This window comes from Borostomias antarcticus, assembly GCF_949987555.1.
Source record: "Borostomias antarcticus genome assembly, chromosome: 24".
Taxonomy (NCBI): Eukaryota; Metazoa; Chordata; class Actinopteri; order Stomiiformes; family Stomiidae; genus Borostomias; species Borostomias antarcticus.
This window is the reverse complement of record NC_140257.1, coordinates 9,152,813-9,180,430: the sequence shown is the minus strand read 5'-3', so window position 1 is coordinate 9,180,430 and position 27,618 is coordinate 9,152,813. Positions and strand designations below refer to the sequence as shown.

Sequence of the window (27,618 nt, the reverse complement as noted above, 5' to 3'; positions counted from 1 at the left end):
GAATTTGTTTAGAATGATTTGCACATAAAGCAGAAATAGCATACATTTCAGTCAATTACAGATCAAAATAAGCAATACTGTAAGTATTCGTCCCTTGTCCTTTGTTGACGCATGATTAGGTCCATTCATTTTATTTGAACTGAGGTATGGGTGCGCAAAACCGGGTGGAGCAAGTTTTATTGTGGAATGCACAAACAGGAATAAATTGCACCGCGGGGCAACCCAAGCACATTAAACGAGTGCGATACTGAATAAAAGCTCGCGATATCAGGGTGGGTTTTATAGAACTGAACTCTCGCGTGGATTGCCTGTCTTCTCGTATTTTCTCCGGTGTCGCACTAGCACAGCGCGAGAGTCCCCCGGCAATGAAAACGGCCATCTTCTATCTCACAAGAGGAGCAGCGCACCAGATATGGCGGACTATTCTAACGTGGCACCTCCGTCTTCGAATGCTGGTGCTGGAATGAACGACGCTTTTAAAGACGCACTACAGCGAGCAAGACAGGTAATGCGCTTATAATAAAGATTGCACACGTTTATAAAACTTGGTTATCGGGCCAGCCAGCTAACCCACAGAGCCGTTGGAGAGGTAACGTTAGCAGCTAACCACACTACAAGTTCCGCGTTAGCTGCGGCCTTCGCATAGGAAGTTGGGCAACAAAGGAATGTTGCAACTTCTCCGCTTAGCTGTCCAGTAGCTAGTTTGTACATTTCAGTTGAAATTGTTAACTAATGGTTTAAAGGTTTTAAGGGTTAGGGTTAGGGTAATGTTAACGTTGTAATACTAGGCAGGCTAATTAAGCTAGCAAACGTTAACTAGCTGCGTGCAATCGCTCGGCCCCATTGTTCAGTATCACACTAACTTAGCGCGTCTATTCGCTGGGATTTCCGTGGAACGTTGAAATAATAACGTGTAAAATGGAATCGTTGTGTTCTTAGAATGTTTTCATATCATTGTAAAGTAGCAAACACAATTTAAATTGGTGTTCGCATTCTATAATGTGTTCCACCAGGAAGCTAACGTTACATCTGCTCAGTTTGCACAGGGTCATTCTCTGGTGACCGTGGCAAATGGAAGGACCCTGTGCAAACTAACGTGTGTGTCTGGTGGACAATAATGCTAATCATCCACTGCACACCAGCATAGTGAAGCAGACGAGTAGGTTGAGTGGCTCAGAGCTGCTGGACGGACAGCCTTTGTCCCCAGAGCCATTGATTAGGCTCCTCAACTCTTCCCAACGGAAGTTGAGTACTGTTGGGTCTGATCTTGCTTATTTCTCTTGCTATATTAGCCTTGCTTACTATGCCCTTCAAGCCACGTTACTTACTGTCATTGCACAATCATTTTGGCACTGTAGAATTATTTATCTACTGCATCAACAATGTACAGGGCCTTGTAGTTTTAAATCAGTCATGTTTTTTAAGTGCATTTAGTTATGGTCAATTCTTATTGTGTGTATTGTTAATTTTTTAATATGACTGCCTAAATCTATCCACTCCTGAAGACCCAATGCAATGATCCAATGTCTCAGTCCAGAGAGGACTGTGATACGCCCATGACTTGGTATCGGGTTTCTTTGACATGATTTTTTCCAATTCCAGATTGCTGCTAAAATTGGGGGTGATGGTGTGGCTCCTTCACCTACAACCAATGAGTTTGGATATGGTGGCCAGAAAAGGCCTCTAGAAGACGCGGGTAAGTTATCAAGCCATAGAGCTCTAGAAACATGCTGATGCTTAGCCTACACATAATTACCGCCATATTGCTCTGCATGGTTATTTGTAGGTGCGATTTTCAGCACTTTGAGATTGTTTCACAATGAAAAGTGCTGTGATAAATACAGTTATTTACTTTACTGATGCAGTAGCCTCTGTTCGTTGGTAGATAACTACCCTAAGCATGCCAATTTGTCTGTTTTGCTGGACTTATGATTGCACTGTTATTACCCACTGGGTCCATGACGTTAACCTTAGCTAAATGGAATGTCAACCGGTGTTTTACTGTACTCTGCATTTTGCCTGATGTCAACCTATTACGGTATAATGTAGTCCCCCCCAGTGGGAAAGGCAAACATACGTAAGGATATTCATCCTGGTTTTCGTCGTGCCGTTTTTGTGTATGACTGTGTTCATTCTATTCACTCTTATGTAGATGACTGTTGGACAAGTCTGAACAGTAGAGGTCACCGGGAGGGAATGAACTCTCCTTTCTCAGGCAGGATCCCTTTGCTCACCATAGGCACCTAGGCCATTTCTCTCAATCTCAACCCATAGTAGGACTGTGTAGGCCTAGTATGATGTAGGCTAGTTGGATGTGTGGATTAATGGTTAGTATCTGTTTAACCTCACCTGTTGTCATTTTTGTCGAAGTGTCTCAACTGACCTGACTTTGTTTATGCGCAGGCCTATGCTGTTTGGTTAGACGTGTAATGTTCAAAATGAGTCGCCTTATGGCATTTTCACTTTGAATAACCCATGCATTTAGGAGGTGGCGTAGAGCAGAGATGCCTGATTGCTGCCTCTGTTTAGTTAGTGTTAAGTGGTGTGTGTGTGTGTATTAATATTCATAAGGGCGCAGTTTGAGGGCAGTATGTACCCTCAGCCCCAGAAGTGAGGACGTTGGCAGGCCAGAAGCTCAACACTACATGGTGGTTTACACTCTTCTGTTTTCTCTCCTTTGCAGATCAACCAGAAAGCAAGAAGGTGGCACCTAACGACCGTAAGTGTCTCCACACTGAATGTTTTTCTTTGTAAATTCGGAGGACGTTTTCTTCATTGGTTAGTCTTTCCTGGCTGAATTTCTTATTTCTTCCTCACAGCGTTTTCCTCGGCAATGGGTGGCATGGGAGGAGGAATGGGCGGTCCTCCAAGGTCAGTATTATATTATCGTTCTTCTCCAGAACACCACACTAACTGACGTGATATTGTGTTTTGGACCCTGACCTATTTTCTGTGTCTCTTAATTAATTTATTTGAAATTTAAGATCGTCCTCTGAGGAGTTCAAGGTCCCTGATGGAATGGTCGGATTCAGTGAGTTTATATTTTAACCTCTCACACCATCACACAGGTCGAGACGGGAGAATTTGTTTTGACAACTGTTTGTTGTTTCAGTTATCGGAAGAGGTGGAGAGCAGATATCCCGCATGCAACAGGAGTCGGGCTGTAAAATACAGATTGCCCCTGGTGAGTCGTGTCCTAAATACATAATAATAATGAAATGAAAGTAATAATGTAATATAATAACAGATATATTGGTATTTTCGTATTGCTTTGTAATTCAAGGGTATTAAACTCTGGACTTGCTTTCTTTGTCTCTCTGCCCTCTAGACAGTGGAGGTATGCCTGAGAGGTCGGTGACCTTAACAGGATCCCCAGATTCCATCCAGTACGTTCCATTCTCATTCTCTTCTGATTTCAGAGGTCACCAGCAGAACCGTGTGGCCAGTGTCGCAGACCTCTAACCCTCTGCATGTTTCTGATGTTCCCTCCAGGGGTGCCAAGAGGCTGCTGACCGAAATAGTGGAGAAGGGGAGACCTACGCCAGCGTTCCATCACAACGATGGACCGGGCATGTCCGTCCAAGAGATCATGGTCCCCGCCTCCAAAGCTGGCCTGGTCATCGGGAAGGGAGGAGAGACCATCAAACAACTCCAGGTGAGCGGCGACAACCGCGCCTCATCTTTTTGAGACCATTTCACTTGTTCTATCAGAACTTTTGGTTACACATGCGCGCCTCCAAATTGCCGTGTTTGTGACCCGCTTCCTGTGTTAACCAGGAGCGAGCCGGAGTGAAGATGGTCATGATCCAAGAGGGTCCCCAAAACACGGGTGCAGACAAACCTCTCCGGATATCCGGAGAGCCTTTTAAAGTTCAGGTAGGCGCTCGCCACGCCCCGCTGACACGCGCCGCCATTACTGACACCGCAGCCACGGGTCGCTCACAAGTTCATCCTTGGGCATATGGGCCCAAGTTCTGTCTGTGATTGACCTGATCTTGAGTCGTCCTGTCGTGGTGTTTTCTTTAGCAAGCGAAAGAGATGGTGATGGAGCTGATCCGGGAGCAGGGCTTCAGGGAGCAGAGGGGCGAGTACGGGTCCAGAATGGGAGGAGGAGGAGGAGGTGGCGGCGGCAACGGAGGAGGAGGAGGTGGTGGCGGCGGCGGAGGAGGCGGCGGCGGCGGAGGAGGAGGAGGAGGAGGAGACGGCTTAGACGTGAGTCAACTCACACACGCTTGATACACTTCAGTCCAGGGCCATCGTCTGATCAAGGACAAAAAAAAGGCCCAGGATTTCTGTTTTCGCATAACTGAATGGTATTTTTTTTCTCTGTTTCAACCCACCCCCCCTTCCCACACACACACACACACACACACACACACTTTAGGTCCCCGTCCCTAGATTTGCAGTGGGAATTGTGATCGGCAGAAATGGAGAAATGATCAAGAAAATTCAAAGTGACACAGGTGTTAGGATCCAGTTCAAACCAGGTGAGTTTTTGACTCGAGCAGCTGCTGTAGAGTCTCTTAAGACTAGGGGGGCGGCGCCGGCTCCAACTGTCCTGTGATCTCCGCAGACGACGGCAGCACGCCGGAGAGGATAGCCCAGATCATGGGTCCTCCGGACCAGGCGCAGCACGCGGCCGAGATCATCTCCGACCTGCTGAGGAGCGTCCAGGCGGGGGGGCCTCCCGGCCACGGGGGCAGGGGGCGCGGCCGCGGGCAAGGCAACTGGAACATGGGCCCCCCCGGAGGCCTGCAGGAGTTCACCTTCACCGTCCCCACCATGAAGACCGGACTCATCATCGGCAAAGGTAGCGCTCTCTGACACGCGCCGTGTCCAGGAACGAGTAGCGACTGTACTTGGCTCCTCAAAGACATTTTGTTATTGAAATGAGATCAAGGGAGTGTGTGTGTGTGAGCACTAATTGTCACTCCAACCCTCTACAGGTGGTGAGACCATCAAAGGCATCAGCCAGCAGTCGGGCGCCAGGATCGAGCTCCAGAGGAACCCTCCGCCCAACGCCGACCCCAACATCAAGATGTTCACCGTCCGGGGGTCGCACCAGCAGATCGACTACGCCCGGCAGCTGGTCGAGGAGAAGATCGGGGTGAGGATCCTTTTTTTTTTTACTACTGAATACGTTCCCATACTGTTTCTCCACGGCGTGGAACGTTGTCCTAACACTTGCGGTTCTCCTCAGGGTCCCGTCACTCCGATGGGAGGCCCTCACGGCCCCCCCGGACCCCCGGGTCCACACGGAGGCCCGTCCCCACACGGCCCACCCGGACCCCCGGCCCCCATGGGACCCTATAATCCCGGCCCCTACAACCAGGGACCCCCCGGGCCACAGTGAGTTTCTCTACAGGACCTCCCGGTTCTCTCTCTGGCTTTCCCGTTGGCTTTGGCCTCGACAAACGGAAGTTTGAACTGTGCCTCTTCTCCTCTCCCTCCCCCCAGCGGACCTCCCGCTCCATACCAGCCCCAGGGCTGGGGCAACGGCTTCCCACACTGGCAGCAGGGCCAGCCCGACCCCGGTGAGTACCGCCTCTCCCCCGCCCCGGCTCCCCGGAGCCTCGTCATGTCCGTCGTAGAGGTAGAACGGCTGCTGCGTACGATGGCAATGCTTCAAGCTAAAGGCGTGTGCGTTTCTGTCAAGGTAAAGCTGCAGCCGATGCCAACGCTGCAGCCTGGGCAGCCTACTACTCTCAGTACCAGCAGCAGCCACAGGCCCCCATGACGCCCACCAGCGGAGCCCCCGGCACCACGCAGGCCAACGGCCAAGGTAGCCTCCCCCTCAACGGACACTTATCTCTCTGGGTTGCTCGGGTTCGGGGAAACGAATCTGCTGAGAGTAGATCAGTCCAGTTTCCTAACGGCCAATGAGATCAGTCCAGTTTCCTAACAGCCAATGAGATCAGTCCAGTTTCCTAACAGCCAATGAGATCAGTCCAGTTTCCTAACAGCCAATGAGATCAGTCCAGTTTCCTAACAGCCAATGAGATCAGTCCAGTTTCCTAACAGCCAATGAGATCAGTCCAGTTTCCTAACAGCCAATGAGATCAGTCCAGTTTCCTAACAGCCAATGAGATCAGTCCAGTTTCCTAACAGCCAATGAGATCAGTCCAGTTTCCTAACAGCCAATGAGATCAGTCCAGTTTCCTAACAGCCAATGAGATCAGTCCAGTTTCCTAACAGCCAATGAGATCAGTCCAGTTTCCTAACAGCCAATGAGATCAGTCCAGTTTCCTAACAGCCAATGAGATCAGTCCAGTTTCCTAACAGCCAATGAGATCAGTCCAGTTTCCTAACAGCCAATGAGATCAGTCCAGTTTCCTAACAGCCAATGAGATCAGTCCAGTTTCCTAACAGCCAATGAGATCAGTCCAGTTTCCTAACAGCCAATGAGATCAGTCCAGTTTCCTAACAGCCAATGCGGTCGTGGTACAGCGGTCCGTCCATGGCGTAGTCTCTCGCTGGCTTTGCTCATCGCTTCACGCTTAACCGTTTTGACCGGTGACACGCCGGCTTCATCTGTCTTGCAGTGCTTTTGCTTCTAGGAGGTCTTTAAAAAAACACACACTATTTTTTAATAAACTTCATGGAGAGGATGGGTCTTATTTATTCAGTTCACCTGATGGGGTCGGGGGCCCAAGGCAGGAGCAGGACTGCAGCCTTCTAGAGAATGGTTATCAATCATATTGTACCATTTTTAACAGGTGACCCGCAGGCTCCAGGTCAGAGTGGACAGGGAGATTACACCAAGGCCTGGGAGGAATATTACAAGAAATTGGGTATATAAACGTTTCCCCAAACGTAGCTAAATCAGTGCACACTTACTGACCCGAGGACCAGTCTAAACAGCCAAGGGGCTTTGAAGCGGTGACTCAGAGTTGTTTTTTTGGGGGATGGGGGTGTTGGAGAGGTATCCCACCCCCCCCCTAGGCTGAGCTCGAGGGAGTTTGAAGCCCATGCTGTTTAGACTGTGGAACTTTCTCTACCCACAGACGGGTGGAGGGAGTGGCAGAACATCTCACCATCATGCAACGTAAATGTGTAGAGTTGTGTGTAAAGCTCTTGATTATGACGTTAAGAGATTGCATTTCAGTTGGCATTGGTGGAGGATGTACATAGAGGGGTAGATGTTTGAGCTGTGTGGAGGGTTTGCTGTTGGTATCTTAATCTAAAATCTGTTTTTGTATCATTCCAGGTCAGCAAAGCCAGCAGCCACAGGACTACACCAAGGCCTGGGAAGAGTACTATAAGAAACAAGGTGGGACTTTCTGCAGGCCAAGAGATTTAACTCCAGTTTTTAGAGTGGAAACGCACACAAAAAAACAACAACATTCTTGTCTTGGCTGTTGTACAGTATGTGAACCCAGCTTTAGTGTTGGAACTTGACCTATGATACAACAGCGTTGATGTGTCATTGGTGATTTGATAATTCTAATCTGCTTAACGGCCTGTGGGTCGGTACGGGCAGCTGGGCCCCCCTAGCAGCCCTCTGCAGTAGAGAGTCTGTATGCACAGCTGCCCTAGAGCAAGGCGGAAGGTTTCTGTCCCGCCACCCGGAGGAAGGGTGGTGGGTTCGTTCCCCTTCTCACACCACTCTGGACTTGTGTAGTTCAGACACCCAAAATCCTCCCCCACAGAGATTATTAAAGTATCCATCTATCTAGTAAGCCTACATTCAGCGATGGCATTTCAGCCGCACGTCTGTTTGTCGGCGGCGGCGCTCGTTGCGTTCCTCGCGTGCCGGCTAACGTGTTCCTCGCTCCCCCCCCCCCCCCCCCCCCCCAGGTCAAGCTGCTCCTCAGGCCACAGCGGCAGCAGCCGCCACCCAGCCAGGCGGCCAACCGGACTACAGCGCCGCCTGGGCCGAGTATTACCGCCAGCAGGCCGCCTACTACGGCACGGGCAGCCCCCAGGCCATGGGCGCGGCGCCGCAAGCCCCTCAGGTACGCCCCCGCTAAGAGCCCACCCTCTCTCCCACCCCCACCCCCACGCACACTTGCCTCCCGTGTCGTCTTGTCTGTACCTCTTATTTCTGTGTGCTTTTAACCCCCCCCCATATCCAAACCCTGTGTTTCAAAGATATTTGCAGCGTATTTGTTCTTTGCTTTAACCTTCCTCCCACAGGTTTTACAGGTCACCGGCGGAGTTGACGACACGGCAGAATTAACTCTTCATTTTTCCAAAACAGGTGTTGATTTTTATTTTGGGAAGCAGAGTCCAATGTTTCTGCTGTTAACATGCAATGTATCTTTTATGTATTTCTTCTGCACAGGGCCAGTAATGTGAAGTGGACATAAAGTAAATGCTACATTGTCGAAACAAAATCCTTTGTTAAATGTTTGGATGCAGACGCCTTGATGAAGATCTTAATTTCCTTGGTTTGAAAAGTGTCTCACACTTTGGCAGATTCCCCCGGAGAACAAGCCCTTTTTTCTTTCTTTGTTTTCTTGTAAACGGATGGTTTGTTTTTAGTGAGGTAATAATACAATGGTCATTCCAGTCCTGTATATTCATGCAATGTGGTTAGAGCTCCTGTTTATTAACTGTAGTCGTTACCATGTAAATCATCTCAGTTTTTAAATGATATACCTGTTGTGTTTTGCAATAAAACAAACTGAAACCTTCTGTGTTGGTAAGTTGAGGTACCAGAATAATGGGCAAAATTAAGTCATGTATGTTTTTGTTTTGGAAATGGAAATGGTGAAGTGCAGATCTCTCTCTCTCTGACTGTCCAAACGATGCTGACTGAAAGTTCCGCTGTCCTGTCTTTGTCTCTCTCCAACTGTCTACAAGGCTCCTGGTTGTTTTAGACGTGCGCGCGGTTCCTCTCGAGTGGCTCAGAACGATTGAATATCCTTGTCGTTTCGATAGACATGATTGTTACAGTATATACCTCCTCATTGACTGAAGTAATAGGCAGAAAGACTATTATAGGAAGGCTTAGGGGTGGCAAAACATTTGACTCATGCATTAACTGCAGTGTTGTGGCATTCTGTCCAATGTCTTACTTGCCTGGTTTTCTGACCTTGAGGTGTAGTGTTCTCTGTCTTGCAATGATAGTAACTTCCTCCCTCACAGGCAAGTTTAGAAAAGCGGTAAGCAAGTACTTTTAAATGTTACTGCAAAAATGATGCATATCTTTGTAGTGTATTTTTTGCTGCTCTTTTTCAGGACAGGTAACTTGTTGCTGAAAAATTGCTGAAATATTCATTGCATTCAAGTCTGTTTTCTCCCCCCCATTTGAAATGTTTGAAAGCAATCCCAAATGTATAAATTTGCTGGATTTTAAACGTTTTTATAATACCATAAAAAGCTGAATTTGCCAAAGTGGTTTTTTGTTGCTCTGCCCACTCTCTTAGTATTTACCCAGCATAAGAACATAGGTTTGTAGGGTCGGGGGAGGCTAAGCAGTCCTTCATCCGTGCGTTGAGCCCTCCTATACTGTAAGTACAATACTGTGACTTAAAGAAAACCACTGTTTCAATGCATTTCTCTGAGCAATTTGAAAAACAAGCAAAAAATCGTGTAGTGAACTGTCGAGATTGCAATGCAATTTTTCCCCCACCCCAAGTTGTAGGTAAGTATCATCAGAGAGGCAAAAGGCTTTTGAATAATTTGAGATTCTTAAACCATAAACATGTCATCTTGACTACTTGGACTGTTACCCGCCCTGTTTTGCAATGCCTTCATATCTGTCCATTTTAGGCTCTGAAACCATACAGTATGTTACAGGTTGCATTGTAGATTGTTCTAGACCTTTTCCTGTAGGTAGGATTGCCAGTCGGACTGTTCTTTTGTGAACTCTGAACTGAGGGCTTCCCATATGTAATCAGCATTGTCGTCTTTGGTAAATCTGCTCTTGGCAGACTGTTTTCCCATTGTTAGGTAGATGTATTGTGATTGATAGATACTGCAAGTGAAGAAAATCAGTTTGAACTGCTTTGTGCCATTGCTAAGCTAGGATACATTGATCATTGATGCGTTGATTCGTTTGACAAATGCCATTTTAGACTGAAATAATTTGAACTTGCACAGTAATGTTTATGTTGCATTAATACTGTGATTCAAGCACTATTTTAACATGGCATGTGAAGGTTTGTGCTGTTAATTGATGTCATATCAGCATGTGGATTTGCAGTAGTCTAAGTGCTTCAGACTCGCTGAAAGTGATGTAGGATGCAATTGATAATCTGACACTTCAAATGAGCACTGTTGTTGAAGGCCGTTGAATTGAGTCAAATGAATGACAACTGTTCACTGATGGCAAACAGTGCAATGTCTGATCTTTGCAGTGTCATCCCAGTCCTTGCACCTTAGGTTCTGCTGCAATAACACAGGTAAGCGAAACCTAAGGAAAAGTATTTTACCTGTGACCCAAATATTGATCTTTATTGATGCCCAAGATGCCTGCATACTTGTGTAGTTACATGCGAAATTCAGCTGTGCTTAGAATTATGTCATGTTCAGGATTTCTGATAAACAGCCCTGGTTCAGTTGATGATTATAATGTGCTCTTACCGTGAATGACTTGCATGGTGATGCGTTGTATATAATGTTCTTAAACATTTTAGACGATGCAATCTAGTTTAGGACTCCAACTTGACCTTGAACTGCCGGTAAAGGACTTCACTTTAGTGTCTTCCTGAGATAATTCTGTTATCGAAGTTATGCTAGTATTGCCCTTGATTTGTGCATTCTGGTAAGTCTTGCAGTTGATGAATATAGCCATAGTCCTTCCCTCTTTATCATGAGTAAACATACTGCATGCAGTGCTAGTGTGTCAAGACGTCAGCAAATGTGCGTAATAATTGGACTTGTCACTAAGTACATGCATATTATGCCCATGCTATGATATTGGTGTGAAACCTGTGAATATGTTCCGGTGTAGTGCAAATATCTTTTTTCAAACACTGCTGCATTCCACTTCTTACACAGTGTTGGAGGATGCTGCAAGCATAGGTCGTAGAAATCAGGCCCTCTGGTAGTTTGTCCAATATGGAGGAATCCTTTGAGTCTGTCCCACTGCTGAACCTAGACCATTCGAGAGCTCCAGTGATAAGGTAAACTCAAGCAAAGCAATTTGATTGACAGATTATTTTGTGATTGCCTAAGTACCTGCTGTTAGTTTAGGGACATGTGGTTTTTTAAGCCTAGGGTCTTTTAAACCTAGTCTGTGTTGATCATGCCATAGTACTTTCATACTGTAGTTGTCTTGATTAGTCTTTCATGTCTGATTTCATGTCTTGAATGCTTTTGCCACTCGAATGTCACGTATGGGGGATTTCATAGAACCGATGCTTTAGAAAGTTGGATAAAGGCGAGGGACTGTTGTACTCTTGTGGCTTTCGATGTCATGCTCTTGCACCACCTTTTGGCAGTAAATTGGAGAGTGGGTTATTGTTTAGCTGTAGAACTAAATTGGTCCCTGCTAGTGAACTGTCACATGAGATGCTCTCTCCCTCTGAGCCCAATGATTCAAGAGCCGAGTTCGTGGGGGTGTAGAAGAAACAGATGGGAGAAATATGGAGCATGCCTTAGAGGTAAACAAGGTTTTCTGTGCTGTGTATATTATCGAATGTACTTTTAGTTTCTTTTGACGAAATCACTGTTTTTGACTTATGCATTGTTGCCACGTCCATGAATAAAATTGTAACAATTGGACCCTCTGTTCATTGATTCCCTCCATATTTTAACTGTAGGAGGTCACCGGCACTTTGAAATCCACAACACAATCACCTTTTTGGGTACTTTCACAATCCCAAATTTTAATCCACACACTGGACAGGGACAACGGTACAGATGGTACATGTTTTCAGCTCTTTTACACAGTATTTCCAATGTGGCTACGAAGTACACATTCATTATTTTAATGTCACCTCCGATCATGACATCTATTGCTTTGTGAACTCTTCATAAGCCAGACACAAAGGTAGTGCATTGGTTATGCTCACAGAACAAACCAGCATATTGGCAACACATTAAGAGGGGGATAATTGTACATTCAATGACAACACGCCTCCAGCATGTATATAGAAGACGGTAAGGCTTCACAATTCACATTCACTTGTTCAATTGGAAGGGAATAGTATGTTCACACTTCACAGTACGAGTGACAATGCTGTAGTTGAATGAGTTGTGTAGTGTATTAAGGCCAGGGATTAGCACCCTGGAGATAGTTTACTCAACGCACAATAGCAATGTACCATGACACATTTGGAATTCTACTCAAAGATGAATTTGAATATCAATTTAAGTCGTCAAATATAAATCCATAACATTTCCCAAGCCTTTTCCAAACAGCCAGAGTATAATTGGGTGGGATGCCAAAGTTGGAAGTTCTCCAGGATCAGTTACTGATGTACCTTGGCCATGGCAGCTGGAGTCCAGCTTAGAGCCTTGCGTCTTTTGCATTGAGGTCTGGTGATACAATTGAGTTAAGAACATCCTGCAGATTTGTGGAGCTACACGGTGAGCATGGACTAAAGATCTCTGAGGAATATGTTGAAACTGTCAAGCAAACAGCATACAGACTCATGATCTGACGGATATTACATAGTCTTTTCCCGACACAGTGGTTGCTGCGTAAATGATTTACAATTCAGGTGCAACAGATGCAAACCATGACTTTAAATATGTAAAAGGACAATTTTAACCTCTAAAAATATATAGATGTCACTTTAAGTACAATAAAATAAATACTAAGAAAACAGCTGTGTTTTTCCCTTATGTCACACACACTGCTCTAAACGGCACAAACTGCATTTCTCTTCAAGTACTGGACTATTTACAATGCATACTTTTCCTCCGAAGGTCAGTCAAAATATAGTGATGTCGGTTTTGGAGATAAGCCTCGTCATTGGGTTTATTACTGCCCAATCAGTGGTGACGGAGATTCTCCCGGCCAATCAGATTCTATCCAGCCTCTTAATCTGCGTGTTACCGTTTTCGAAGTCCCCTTCACCACGTGAAACAACCTAGCAACCCTTCCGCCCAAGATCATTGTGATGACGCTCACCCCCAAAACCTACATCGTTCGAGTCAGACTAGTCAAAATATAACACTAAGTTTACATAAGATTTACCAGAGGAAACGAAGAACATATCGATGTGCGTTGGCAATGGCCCCGTGACCAAGGGTGACGGGAAGGTGAGGCTACTACTTGTGAAGAACGACGGGAGCCATGGAAGCAGCAGTCGTAGTCGGAGCAGGTCTAGTGGTCGGATGGGTCGTCAACTGCTGTCTCCAATGGAAGAACGGACGAGCTTGGGGGTATAGCGTGTGGTCTGTGTTCGGGTCATGATGGGTGTCCTCCACGGATGTCCCAGATTGTGGAGGGGCGCTGATGATAGGGGGGGTCAAGTCTCACTGCACCTGTGCCTCCAGGAGGGCGTTGGGCACCAGGTGCACCTGTGGGGCGGCGCAGCCGTTGAGGCGGCGCGGGGGGTCGGCGCCGAGGTCGGCCAGCAGGAGCTCGGAGCGCCGGTGGAGCACGAGCAGCACGTCCTCGGCCAGCGTCTCCAGGCTGGAGTAACGCACCGTCTCCAGGTCAAACACGTCCCTCAGGAAGGACAACACCTGGTCCTGGATGGGGGGGGGGGGGGAAGGGAAGTGAACGATCGTTTGTTTTAATTTATTATAATTTTTTTTTTTTTTATTATGGAAGGACAAACATGTACACAATATAAAACACCAGTACAGAAAAAGGATAAAAGGCAGACGAACAACAATTTTTTATTTATTTTTTTAGCCCGGGGGTGTAGGCGAGCGAGCGTTACCTTAAAGAAGCAGCAGAAGTGGTGCAGGGAGCTCTTGGGCCCCAGGAAGCCCCAGGCCAGGACGGGGCTGATCTGCTCGCACACCGCGTAGAAATGGGCGATGAATCCGTCGGGCACCTGAGGACAACAGACAAGCCGCGGGTTACGAATGAGGCCTGTCCCAGATAATCTGGACCATCTAAAATAGTAGAATTCTTTGGTTTTACGCGTAGAGGCGGGATTAGTATCAGTTCTATCTCTGCGGTCCCGGGGGACCGAGCCGTTCTGTTCGGGCCGGGCGCTGATATAGATGGTCCGGTACCTTCATGTGCTGCCTCTTCTGCTTCAGCACCGACCAGCAGCTCGACGCCACAGCCTGCGGAACCCAGAACGGACGCACAACGTGAGTCGAAACGCGGGGACATGGAACGCGGGGACCGACGCGCCGTCCGTTAATCGTCACAGAAGCTCTGGGATGCGAGGGCTTCCCTCGCCCACTCACCGTCTCTTTGAAGGAGCTGTTGAGCCAGCGGTTGTTGACCACGTTCTGGATGGAGATGGGCGGGTTCTCCAGGTCCTCGAAGGAGTCCATGAGGATGAAGTCCAGCACAATGTCATAGAAGTTCAAATGCTTGACCTGGCCCGCAGAACATGAACGAATCATCAGTAAAACAGCTTTTTAATGGCTTTATTATAGGCTTTAATAACACTTAGATTTCATATTTCTAGCTTGATGTGATGTTTGATGTCTATACTGTATGTCTCTCTTAAATCTATTGATCAATCTGTGATGGATCCAACTGCTTTTACTGAGGGGCGACATGTCAGTTTACACTGTGGTAAAGTCATATCCATTACTCCTTTCATGCTCAGTGTGAGTGAGTCTGTCAGGGGTTGGTCAGTGTGAGTGAGTCAGTCAGTGGTTGGTCAGTGTGAGTGAGTCAGTCAGTGGTTGGTCAGTGTGAGTGGTTGGTCAGTGGTTGGTCAGTGTGAGTGGTTGGTCAGTGGTTGGTCAGTGTGAGTGGTTGGTCAGTGGTTGGTCAGTGTGAGTGGTTGGTCAGTGTGAGTGGTTGGTCAGCGAGTAAGTCTGTCAGGGGTTGGTCAGTGTGAGTGAGTCAGTCAGTGGTTGGTCAGTGTGAGTGGTTGGTCAGTGGTTGGTCAGTGTGAGTGAGTCAGTCAGTGGTTGGTCAGTGTGAGTGAGTCAGTCAGTGGTTGGTCAGTGTGAGTGGTTGGTCAGTGGTTGGTCAGTGTGAGTGAGTCAGTCAGGGGTTGGTCAGTGTGAGTGAGTCAGTGGTTGGTCAGTGTGAGTGGTTGGTCAGTGTGAGTGGTTGGTCAGCGAGTAAGTCTGTCAGGGGTTGGTCAGTGTGAGTGAGTCAGTCAGTGGTTGGTCAGTGTGAGTGGTTGGTCAGGGGTTGGTCAGTGTGAGTGGTTGGTCAGTGTGAGTGGTTGGTCAGTGGTTGGTCAGTGTGAGTGGTTGGTCAGTGGTTGGTCAGTGTGAGTGAGTCAGTCAGTGGTTGGTCAGTGTGAGTGGTTGGTCAGTGGTTGGTCAGAGTGAGTGGTTGGTCAGTGGTTGGTCAGTGTGAGTGGTTGTTCAGCGAGTAAGTCTGTCAGTGGTTGGTCAGTGTGAGTGGTTGGTCAGTGTGAGTGGTTGGTCAGTGGTTGGTCAGTGTGAGTGGTTGGTCAGTGGTTGGTCAGAGTGAGTGGTTGGTCAGTGGTTGGTCAGTGAGTGAGTCTCACCCCTCGTGTGGCCAGCTCCAGCTCTGTGTTCTCCCAGTGCTCCGTTTGCTCCAGGAAGGAGATCATCTCTTCAAACACTTCCTCAAATCTCGTTGGGCTCTGTCGACCAATCAGAAACCTCTAGTCAAACAGGCGGGACTTAACGTTCAGCAAGTCAGAATGAGGTGTACGAGTCACGTTTCTTACCTTGCATGCTTTTACAATTATGGAAGACAGAATCTTCTTTCCTGTGTCAGCCAGAAACGTCCTAGTTGTCTTTTCACACAGAATGAGCTGCAGACACACAAATAATGAGTCCATTAGGGATGAGACGGTAGACCGTTAAACCGTGAACCGCGGTATAAAATGTCCACGGTATTAGAACTGTGACATTCCCTGTGTTTACGGTATTACGTTTACGGTATTACACAATAATGCGCTGCTGAAACTTCACATTTCAAGTTGCTTGCAACAGTTAATTGTGTAATTGCAATGCAAAAATCCATACCGTCTCACCTCTAGAGTCCATAAAACCACAATTGTTCATCAGATCATTATTCTCTGTAGACAGGGTAAAGATGTGTATACCTGGCATGCTTGCCGCACGCAGTGCAACTTGGCCAGGAAGTCTGTGTCCCCGAGACATTCCAACATCTCAGTCCTGATAATGACAAGAAACCGCGTATTAATATTTCAGGGATTCGAATGAAAATATTACAATTAATTTGCACGGTACGGCGATGAAAAAACCTCCCTGTGGCCTAAAGAGGAGAGAGGTGACTTTAGGAGGGTGACCTGCTCGTGTGTCTCACCTGAGCACCCTGCAGGAGATCTGGCAGTCCTCGGCCATCTGCAGGGCCTCTTCATAGAAGGGGTGGTGGAACAGGGGGCCCAGGGAGTAGGCACTCCTCAACTCCCTGTGTTCAGACAGCTGGGAGAGGAGGGGAGGAGAGAGGAGGAGAGGGGGAATGAGAGGGGAGGAGAGAGAGGAGAGGGGGAGGAGAGGGGAGGAGAGAGAGGAGAGGGGGATGAGAGGGGAGGAGAGAGAGGAGAGGGGGAGGAGAGGGGAGGAGAGAGGGGAGGAGAGAGAGAAGGAGAGGGGAGAAGAGAGAGAAGGAGAGAGAGAAGGAGAGGGGAGGAGAGAGAGGAGAGAGAGAAGGAGAGGGGAGGAGAGAGAGAAGGAGAGGGGAGGAGAGAGAGGAGAGAGAGAAGGAGAGGGGGAATGAGAGGGGTGGAGATGGGGAAGGAGAGGGGAGGGGGGAAGGAGAGGGGAGGAGAGAGAGAAGGAGAGGGGAGGAGAGAGAGAATGAGAGGGGAGGAGAGAGAAGGAGAGTGAGAAGGAGAGGGGGGGAATGAGAAGGAGAGAGGGGAGGAGAGAGAAGGAGAGAGAGGAGAGGTAAAGAAGAGGAAAATAACGGAGGTGAAGGAGGAGAGGAGCGTCCTATGAGAGCGGAGTAAACCCCTAGTCTAACGAGCCCGAGAGCAGAGTAAACCCCTAGTCTAACCAGCCCCTGTGGAATGACTGTTTTCACTGTAAACAGTAGCAGAGCCACGTGGGTCATCGGTTTAAACGCGTCTCAACCACCGCCGACGCGCAGATAAGAGCCCTAAATCAAGTGGAGTCACCTTTCTTCCTGGGGGAAGCGGAAGCTTTCCTGACCTGACTTGACTGGCAACATGTCTCTTCATCAGTCAATTCAGGTCTAGAAACCAGAGATGTCTCCTTCGATGGGGACAACACAGCCACACTCCTCTAGGTCCCCAGAGGCACGCTGGTGGCACGGATGTACAGTAAGTGATGCTATTTATAGCGACAGGCAGTGCGCTTGAGCCATGACCTACTTTTAACAGGGGAGCATAAGATATTGATGTGTACAGCACGCCTGTTTAGCCTCGAAACACTGAAGAAGGCAGAGCCGAAACGCGTCTGTCAGGTCTGTCCACCATCATGAATTAAAAGAGCATAAACAGAGTTTTGAGTGCGGACCCTTCTTTATTATTGATCAAAGTGTTTGTATATTGGTCCTGCACCGGTTCTGAGGGCTGTGGCCCCGATTATTTTGGAAAATACTACTTGAAATCCTTTTCAGTTACTTCAGTGTTTGATTGAGTCTGCCTGGAGGGCCAGGTGGGCGGGGTTCCCATCGGCTACATTGTGCCAGACAAGAACAATCAAGCACATAGAAGTAACCAACATAATTTCAAATACATTTACTAGGGCTGTAGAATTAACGCAAATTAATTATATTATCTAATTTGACTCCAACTTCCTCCTGTAGTTCCAAAAGCAAGTGTTTAGCTGGCTGAGTTATTGAAAGGCATGTGAAACGCGGATAAATGATCTGTTTCACACGCAGTTAGCACAACGAGTTGTGTGCATATTGCAGTGATGACATGTCATCATCGAAGCACGTGAAATAAAATCAACAACTCTGCCTGGCTCCCGCCCCTGAATCTGAATGTCAGGCTACTAACCAATCTGTCATGAATTTTTTTATTCTAACAACATCAAGGATATTTGTTTCATCTCCCACCCAAAATACAAGTAAATACTATTATTTTAAACTTGCGATTAATCATGATTAATCACAGCCTTATTATTGTGATGAACTCGGAGTCCATGTTGTAATGGACTGACGGCCCTAGTCTTCCCCTCTGGTGTGCGGAGCGGACGGGTGTGTTGTGGGTTTACCTCGGCGGCGGACACAAACGAGTCTGTGGACGCGATGCTCACGGTGTCCCTCAGACACGGGTCATCCAGGTCGTCCCTCGCCGACACGTCCGGGTTCTTGTCTGGGGAGACGGCGACGCGTTAGGAGGAGGAACACTCAACATCCTGCTCCGGAGCCCGCTGGACAAATGCGTTCGGTAAACATTTATCACAATGCACAAAGTTATCGCTGCCTTTCGGGTGTTATAAGTAAAAGTCAAGTGTAAAGTGTTAAGTGGAACAGGAGAGAGGTTGGCCCGCTGCCAGGACTGTGGGTCTATGTTTAGCCGCGGGCTACGCTAGCTAGCTAGCTGCAGCCACGTAGAGAGACCAGCAGAGACTGGCGTCGTGTCCGTTTCCGAGCGAGCTGCGCGTACTAAGGCCTTTCGCTACGTCTGCGCACTCAAGAGCACAGATAGGGGGGGTTAAACGGCAGGTGACGGGCGCTGTCACTCAATCCGTCACCGAGTTCCCAGGGAGAGGTGCCCTGGACTGGCCTGGTCAACAGCCCCGCTAAAGACTGAGGTAACGGATGCAGTCTGGAGGGAGGGAGCCGTGCTCACACTGAGGGATCAGTGAGCTCTGACTTCGGAGACTCAAACAGCCGTGTGTGTGTGTGTGTGTGTGTGTGTGCGTGCGTGCGTCTGACCCACCGGTGTTGTCGTTGCTGTGGGAGGAAGGCTCATTCAAGCCCAGCGCTCCCTCAAACTCCTCCTGGAGGCAGTAGGCCCTCTGCAGCAGAGACTCCAGCTTGCGGATGAACTCGGCGCTGATGATGTCCTGGACAGGGAGCACACTCTCCCGTTACACCACGGAACCACCAAGACCTCACCAGAGTATACACCGAGCCGGTAGTGCACCCATCTCTTCACTGTATCGAGCGTCACACCACAAAACCTGGTGTAGTTGGGTAGTCTCTATACCCTGGTCTTGCATACTCAGAAACGGGAACGGTAAAACCGTATGCCGGAAGACCACCTTAGTCATGTTTATCAAGTGAGAGCCAATCAGAAGGCAGGGGCCATTCTAGCGGATCCTCAGCACCCTCTCCATGCAGAGCTTCCACTCCTGCCTTCAGGATGGAGGTATACCTCCCACAGGAGGGACAAATCAAATAGGTATTTGAGATCTTTTGTTTCGTCAGCTGTTGGATTCTGAATTCTCATTTAGTTCTATCTGCCTCTGTGCTAGTTTTAGATTGGTAGGTACCAGGTGTTATTAATAGACCTGGTCTCAGCTGTGTGACCACTGGGCTCTAAAGGAGAAAAAAAAAAACTTGCCATGTTCAGAGAAAGTGTTCAACTGGGCCCAACACGCACACACACACACACACACACACACATACACAGGACTGCTGGTCCTAAAAAAAACATCCTTTGATCTCCTGTCTGAAGCAGGCCAGGTGATGTTACACCAGCAGACGCCGGCCGACAAAGTGGAGAGCGTGAGCGCTCCTTTCTCTCTCTCTCTCTCTTTCTCGACGGGCGTCATTGGAGAGGCATTCTCAGCTCGTGTGTGTGTGTGTGTATGTGAGTGTGTGTGTGTGTGTGTGTGTGTGTGAGTACAGGATCTGATCTCACCTCCATCTCCTCTGCGCTGACGTCTCCGGCGCCCAGTTTGACGGAGGAGCAGCTGACCTCGTCTTCCTGTCTGCTCCTGAACATCAGCGCCTGCTCCCACCTTCTCAGGGCCTCCTCGAACAGCTCCATACCTGCGTCACACACACACACACACACACACACACACACACACACACACACACACACACACACACACACACACACACACACACCTCAGTCTCTGCACTGTGTCCAAGGGCAGTAGGCAACCCAGTGGTTAGAGAATCCAACCGGTGACCGAAAGGTTGCGGGTTCGAGACCGGGCAAGAGATTTCCCATCAACCACTGCCAGCCGAATAAAGATCTGAATCTGAATCAACCGTTGTGCCCTTGAGCCAAAGCACTTAACTCCCAACACCAGCTCTAGTCAAAGCTTCAACTGCAAAAACGTCAAAGCTTCAACTGCATGGTATTAAAAGATGTGTGTGGTGCTGTATCTGCTACTAAGAGAGAGTGTGTGTGTGTGTGTGTGTGTGTGTCCTCACCCATGAGGTACAGGTTTTCCGGCGTGGTAACAGGGGTGTCTCCGGGTCTGTCCCAGCTGCTGGAGTCGTTAGCACAGGTGCAGCTGCTGGAGGAGTCGACGCTCTTCACCTGGGGGGGGGGGGTGAGGGGGGGTACCGTCATTCTAATGTGACTGCAGGGTCACGCTACACTGCGCAACATCCTGATGCTATCAGATAGGAATTCAGCCAAAGCTAGCACTTGTTATTCCTATTGCGTACAAACGGCTCTTGGGGGGCGGGGTGTGTGTGTGTGTGTGTGTGTGTGTGTGTGTGCGCGCTGGGTGGCGTACCGAGGTGAGGCTCTGGAGAGATCCAGACCGTTTGCTGTAAGGCCCTCTGCCAACGGGCAGCAGGCCGCAGGAGTTGAGGGAGAGGGTCAGCTGACCAGCCTTATCTAGAGAGAGAGAGAGAGAGAGAGAGTGAGAGAGAGAGAGGGAGGGAGGGAGGGAGGGAGGGAGGGAGAGAGAGAGGGAGGGAGGGAGGGGGGGGAGGGAGGGAGGGGGGGGAGAGAGGGAGGGAGGGAGGGAGGGAGGGAGGGAAGGAGAGAGAGGGAGGGAGGGGGGGAGAGAGAGGGAGGGAGGGGGGGAGAGAGAGAGTGAGAGAGAGGGAGAGAGAGGGGGAGAGAGAGGGAAGGAGAGAGAGAGAGAGAGAGAGAGAGAGAGAGAGAGAGAGAGAGAGAGAGAGAGAGAGAGAGGGGGGCAGAGGATTACTGCTCAACTGCATAGATGTCATAGTGTCATGTGATTGGACGGGCCAGGCGTGTTCAGTGTTTACATCACTACCTCCGACACTGGCACCACTTCAGCTGCCACTGCTTTAATGACTGGGGCTGACCGTTACGAGCTCCTGTTACAGAGCGTAACGCGCCATCTGTTACGGTGCTATGGTTACGTCATCACCAATCTGATGCATCTTAAACTTGTAACGTAGCCGTTACAATTTCTTCTCAGGATCGCCAATCATCTACCGTCTACCGGCGCCGTTCGCAAAGTAGCCACCGAGCTACGTCGAGGTAGCCTGGCTGTCAGGAAAACAAGATCCAGCCCCGCTGCTGCTGCGGTTTCTGACTGATTCCGAGTGACACTAAACACGAGATTAACACGCTGAAAATAAGTCGGGGAGGCGACCGGGCGGTCACGCACGTTCCCGTAGCCGCGCTGCCTACCTTTCTCCGGGAGAACCGGGGAGGGGAACCGGAACCCCGCCGGCTCCCGCTGGCGCCGCGGCGCCTTCTTCCGGCCCCTCCTCCTCTGGAAGTGGCGCGCCAGGAGGAGCAGAGACACGGCCCCCAGGGCGGTGGCGGCCACCAGCTTCTTGGCGCCGTCGCTGAGGGACACCTGTCAGGAGGGGGGGGGGGGGGCGGGGAAAGAGGGGAGGGCATCTTTAAAAACCCGGGGTGGTCATGGTTCCTGCCGGTCCCCTGGCGACATGTGACTGACGCAGGCCGGACCTGGAAGTCTGAGGTGTTCTAGAGGAGGTCGGAGGTGTTCTAGGTTCTAGAGGACTAGAACTGTTAAGAGGAGAAGAACTACAGGCATCATTACAGAGAATGTTTTAAACTCGAACGCGTTAGAACAACTGAAGAAGATTGTAGAAGTGGGTAAAGAATTGGCCGGCTGCTCCCCTTGGGGACTGGCTTTTTAATGGAGGGGGGGGGGGGGCTAGGAACGAGGCGCTGGGCCCAAGCCCAAAATCTTCCACAACTACATCTAACCGTCAAGAGGAGACGCTCTGGCTGGTTAAAACATGGCCGAGGGTTCAGGTGGAGACGTGGCCGTCTGCTCCAGCCCCTCTGAGATGAGAGAGGGGGGTGGGGGTGGGGGGGTGGAGAGCTTTAAGGACTGAGTCTGGCAGGAGGCCGTCTTGAGATCCAGTGTCCAACAACCGTCCGGAATTCAAAGTATCAAATTCACGGCTTGCTTCTCCTGCGCTGTACATATCTTAGCTAATGTGTTGGTGAGGCGTCGTCACACCGCCCGTATGAGCAACGTTTCAGTACATATCTAACTAGAGGACTAAAGATTACATAAGGGCTCAGATGACCGCAATAACACAGATGACCGCAATAACACAGACATTCCCTGCTGGCCTGTGGGGCTGGATATTGATTGCATAAACATAGCTAGTCTCCCACAGCGTTTCACTCGGGGGTTCATTTCCTGTCATCAGAGCTAGTCCCCAATACCCAGCATTGGGTCCGGGTTCTCTGCGTGGCTCGAGACCAACGCACGCAAGAAAGCCTCGTGTCTGGCTGCTGGATACAAATGGCTTTCGCACCCATTTTCTTCATATTCCCCCCAGATGCGCACAATCTGCTGCAGCCCGTTACATCCTGGTCCCGTTACATCCTGGTCCTCACCTGTGGCAGGGAGTGGTAGACGGAGAGAGGGAGGTCGACCACGCGCAGGGCGGCCGCCTTGATGGAGAGCTGCGAGCTGCTGAGCGCGTCGTCTGTCATCGTGGCCGTTCGTCCATGACCCTGCAGAGGGAAAAAAAACAAACGCTCCTTATCCTGTTCCAGCAGCCATGGCGCCTCTGCTGTGGAGGATGACAGACACGACAAGGTTTAACCTTGAGGCAGCGCGGACTGAAGGGGGCGGGGCAGACGCTTCTAACATAAGGTCTACTATAATAAGGCTGCACGCAAAGGCCTATAGACACCCCTCTCTCTGCTGTCTCCCACACCTGGTAGTTAGATGGCACCGCCTAGGGGAGACTATTGTCTGGAATGATAAGATATGAACTTTAATAATCCTGGGGGGGAAATAATGGGCGTTTCAGCAGAGGAGTACAGGTTGGAATACAGAATATACAAAGCAGCGAGAGACAACAAAGAATATACAGAATGAATAAAATATAAACTACATACATACAGATATAGATGTGAAGAAAAACAGAAAAACTAATGCAACTTTTTAGTATTTCAGAAAATGAAAGTCTCTAGGCTATTTTAAGTAAAGTCAATCAGACTCCCGTCACGTAGCCAGTCTGTCTTCTGAGCCTGTGTGTCGGCCAGCTTGGCGCGCCAGTGTGCTGCGTTCAATCATATTCACATGAAAAGACACAGGGTGTTATTGGCCTCTCTAACATGATTAGTTTTCCTGCTCGACTCCTCTTCTGAGATTAAAAACCTCCTCATTTTCCAGTCAAACAGTCCATTAATCAAGAGGGACATCGATAAAATAGATAGATGGAACTTAAATAAGAAGGACAAGAAGGCAATGTTATTTAGTAGGCCTTGGCCTGGGTGCCAAAATATCAAAGACAAAGAATCTATTCATTTAGAGTGCTCCTAGTCAACACCGATAACCTAGAACATAGAAGGGATCCACCTGCATGGACCACCCCCCTTATGTAGGCGCAGTGGAAGAGGGAACATTTAATACATACATGACACTCAAATAATATCATATCTCAATTTGAACAATGTCATAAAAGCTATTTGGGCCCTATGATTTCAACGATGCAGAAAATGCGGATGGATTTTGGTAAAAGTGGAATCAACTGTAAAATGTGGAATATTGCAGAATCTCCCATAATTTGGCTGACTAGATTCAAAAATCAAAAGTAGGCCTAGTTATTGTAGTAACCTAAATTATTTCATAATTGTAAAATTACAAGCGAGTAGGCCTAGAGAAATAATTCTGTTTTCAATTGGGGTGCTTTGAAAGGGGCGCGTTGGTCAAGCGTGACCCTTACTTACGTCACGTGACAACTTGGCTGTCACTTTGAGAAACATGTCAAAGCGTCCGTCTGACGGCCAAGTCATCAAAAAAACACTCAAATTTGACCCTAACCCCTAAATTCAGAACAGAGCCATACTAAAGTGAGTCAGGCGATAAGCTGTTTTGCAAATTCTGTCAACATACTATCGGACCCATAGAAATGTGTGATAACTTCAAGTGTAAAACCCATGTGAAGAACAGGGAACGCCAGAAAACACCTCTTCAAACGAGCAGTACTAGTGATTCAGCATCAGCAGATTCAACACAAGAACTTATTCAGGACTTAGAGGCTGTCTGCAGCTGCCATGCCAGGTGCTAGCCTCCTCATTGGGAACAATTTGGGGTTCGGTGTCTTGCCCGAGGACACTTCGACATATGGACAAGAGAAGCCGGGATTTGAACCGCCGACCCTACGATCAGTGGATAACCCGCTCTACCTCTTGAACCACAGCTGCCCCAGAAAAGATAAAGACATACCCTGCGAAAAGCTAAAAACTGAAAAAGCTATTGAAATGTTCAAAATGAAATTTGGAAATAAATAAAATGGAATTTGGGGAACAAAATAGGGCCCAGTATTAACAAGGTCACGGTGGATCCATCCATGATGCATGTCGTACAGTTGTTAAATGTAGGATAACTGGAGAGGGATTTGTAGTTGTTGAATGTAGGATAACTGGAGAGGGATTTGTAGTTGTTGAATGTAGGATAACTGGAGAGGGATTTTAGGGGTCTAGACTAGTAAGCGTAGGAGCCCAATTGTAATTGGTGGTATTCTTATTATTTTCCTGGAAAAGCTTCAACAAGTCTTGAAGTCCAGGACCAAAAATGCTAAAAATCACCAGATCCACACTCCAGACCATGAGTAACTAGGGCACGAAGAGTCACCACATTTAGGTGCTGCTATAATAAGTAATTTAGTGCAATATGCTGGCAACCCGGAACATTCTAAATAACAGGCAGAATACACTATCGCAATTACACTCATCATTACCCGACTCCCATTGTTTTTCACTGCCGTTGTTCGCATTTGGAAATACATGAGTGAATGAGCCTTAGTGAGTCAGCTGCATTCACCTGCATGCATTTACAAACGTGAAAAACAATGGGAGTCAGGTAATGACTTTGTAATTCCGATAGTGTATTCTGCCTGTTATTTTGAATATTTTAATTCTTGAAGTGGCATCTTCATAGCGATCTTTCAACATTGGAGTCAACGGAGACTTCTGCATTCTGATTAACGAGAATGGTATAGAAATTTGTGCCCAAGGTAAATGTGTTACACAGTGACCTCAATACAGGGTAGATGGTGCTGTCTTACTGGAAAATCCATCTAGAACCAGCTACAAACCGTCTTGCTGGATTTACCAGTTGGTCATATGTCTGTCAGTCTCCCCCTGTCTGTCATTCTGAAGGAGGCGTATCCATCTCCATAGGACCCCGTCTCATTGCCACTTGCGGCTAGTTTAGATTTTCTATACAGCCGGCAAATATGAATGTACACTATGACGCAACTGAGTAAAACTATCCAATCAGAAACAGGATCAGAACCCTGTAGAGCTGCTTCCTCCTCCATCCCCCACCCTATCAGAAACAGCGCCTGTGGAGGAGTTCTTAGACGTTGGCATCAATCCTACAAGAGGTCGTAAACTTTCAACAAAGACTTTGCTAATTAACTTCCATTCCCCTTGCCTCAAATGGCCCTGAAGATAAAGACGGGGTTGAAATGAGGAGTTCCCCCACACAGCAGACTACCGACTGTAATTGTAGTTTTCTGGAACACTCATCAGACCATGCAGGTTCTGGATCTGCATGCTGGATCTGCTCCTTTCTATGTCAGCACTGGGGTCAGATAAGGTGGGATTCAATCCCATTTTCTGTTCAGTGTGTACATGGATGACCTGTCGAAGCAGCTGAATGGGTGATGAGCAGGCTGTGTGTGTGGAAATACTGTTGTTAACCATCTTAGCTAGCTAAGCAGGTGATATTGTTTGGAGACATTGGCGCAGGAGCCACTATGTAAACGCCTAATGTTAGGTGTAGTTTTAATGTTCTATGTCCTCTGTCCTCTTGTGCTGTCTATTCGTTTTTATTGTTTGACATGGACCTCTTTTAAGTGAGTTTGAAATAAAATTGAATTTAACTGTCAGACGGTTCCTGCAAATGTGAAATGTCCTCAATCTAATAGTCCCCCCTCGATTTCATAGGGTGGTGGTCAGCCTACAGACGAATAACCATATAGCTAAGTGACATTTACAGTTTTGTAATCTCAGTATCTTCTGACTTTTACATCAAAATAGGGTTAAATACATAGCACTACATAGAAGACGTGTACTTGCAAGTGATGTATATCATTCACACAAAATATTATTAGGATGGTCTGTACATATATTACTGATCAAGCTCTCCCCCAAAAATCCAAATGCATATATGGTTATTCGGCTTATATCAGGTGTAGGCGACCCGATCCGCTGGTCAGGAGCAGGAGGTAGCTAGCCAGCCTAGTGCTAAATACACATGGATGTATTGTAGCTACACCTGTGTTATTGCTAGCCAATGCTAGCTAGCTCACAAGCTTCTAGCCAAGCTGAAGAAACACTCGGTACTGGCGGTGCTTTTTCTCAAATCCACCGCCACTCTGAAATAAGGACCGCTTCGATCAAAGTACCAGGCTACAAAATGAATGCCTTTCTTGACATTTACCTTTCAACGTCTTCACAAGGCCTCCATATCAGCTCCCTCTACCCCCTCTCTCCTAGTGGTCGAGCAGAGTGACCTCCCTGCCCTGCTCCCCTGTGTGAACCCGTCCATGTGGCTGGCAGCCAGCAGGGATGCGATGTGCTTTCAAAATAAAAGCCCTAGTACAAGCAATGAATTTGTTTATTTTTTTTATTTAACCTTTATTTATACAGGTAAAAAACACGTTGAGTTCAGAGGACTCATTTTCAAGTGTGACCTGTTCACAATCATTCAGCACTCGTTACACTAAGTTACAAACAACAGGACAGAATTACAATAAAACATACAAGACTATGTGTAACAATAACAACAATAAAAGTCGGAAGTCTAAAAGTGCAAAGTGCATGGGGGATGAGAACAGGGGAGAGTTATCTTAGAGTGCAAGAACATGACATTGGCACACTCACTAAATCAGACAATAGTCGCTTAAACCTTGTGAGAGAGATCAAATTGGACAACTTAAAACTCAGCTGTAAGGAGTTCCAAGAGGAAGGGGCTGCATATGAGGATGCTCTTTTGCCTCTCTCAGTACGGACCAGGGGGATGGAGTACGTTATGATGTCCTGAGAACGAAGGCCGGAGGTGGAGTGTTTGCGCGAAAGGAGAGTAGATAAGTAGGTGGGAAGCAGACCAAGAATGGATTTGTAAAACCTGATGAAAACCTTTCCGCTTTTTTCCTCCCCAGCTGGGGGCGCTTGGGCTGGGATGGTAACTGACAGCAGAGACGAGTCACCACCAGGGGGCAGAACAACTACTCCTCGACCTTCTGCGCTACATACTTTCGACATTTGTTTCCCTTGACGGGTGTACGTGTAATTCTCACATATATCCAGCATAATT

The 27,618-nt window shown here is 48.1% G+C and overlaps 2 protein-coding genes across 2 annotated transcripts; one reads left to right on the top strand and one right to left on the bottom strand.

Moving 5' to 3' along the window:
* The first annotated feature begins 372 nt into the window (after positions 1–372).
* fubp1 (far upstream element (FUSE) binding protein 1) lies at positions 373–11,665 on the top strand. Its single transcript, XM_084458211.1, has 20 exons — positions 373–505; positions 1,603–1,696; positions 2,153–2,215; positions 2,684–2,719; positions 2,820–2,871; positions 2,985–3,031; positions 3,113–3,184; positions 3,329–3,386; positions 3,493–3,655; positions 3,778–3,876; positions 4,027–4,120; positions 4,187–4,212; positions 4,385–4,487; positions 4,574–4,810; positions 4,947–5,107; positions 5,201–5,349; positions 5,458–5,534; positions 5,657–5,782; positions 7,208–7,270; positions 7,798–11,665. Exons 1-20 carry the CDS (start codon positions 413–415, stop codon positions 7,968–7,970), a joined length of 1,986 nt encoding a protein of 661 aa, XP_084314337.1. The 5' UTR covers positions 373–412; the 3' UTR covers positions 7,971–11,665.
* A 122-nt stretch (positions 11,666–11,787) lies between these two features.
* Positions 11,788–26,795, bottom strand: miga1 (mitoguardin 1). The gene is made up of 16 exons (XM_084458379.1): positions 26,743–26,795; positions 22,677–22,796; positions 21,483–21,654; positions 20,608–20,711; positions 20,297–20,405; positions 19,773–19,903; positions 18,846–18,972; positions 18,175–18,275; positions 16,295–16,413; positions 16,071–16,143; positions 15,690–15,776; positions 15,504–15,602; positions 14,269–14,403; positions 14,089–14,142; positions 13,788–13,904; positions 11,788–13,593 (listed from the first exon to the last, which is right to left on the bottom strand). Exons 2-16 carry the CDS (start codon positions 22,773–22,775, stop codon positions 13,375–13,377), a joined length of 1,746 nt encoding a protein of 581 aa, XP_084314505.1. The 5' UTR covers positions 22,776–22,796; positions 26,743–26,795; the 3' UTR covers positions 11,788–13,374.
* Between the last annotated feature and the right edge of the window lie 823 nt (positions 26,796–27,618).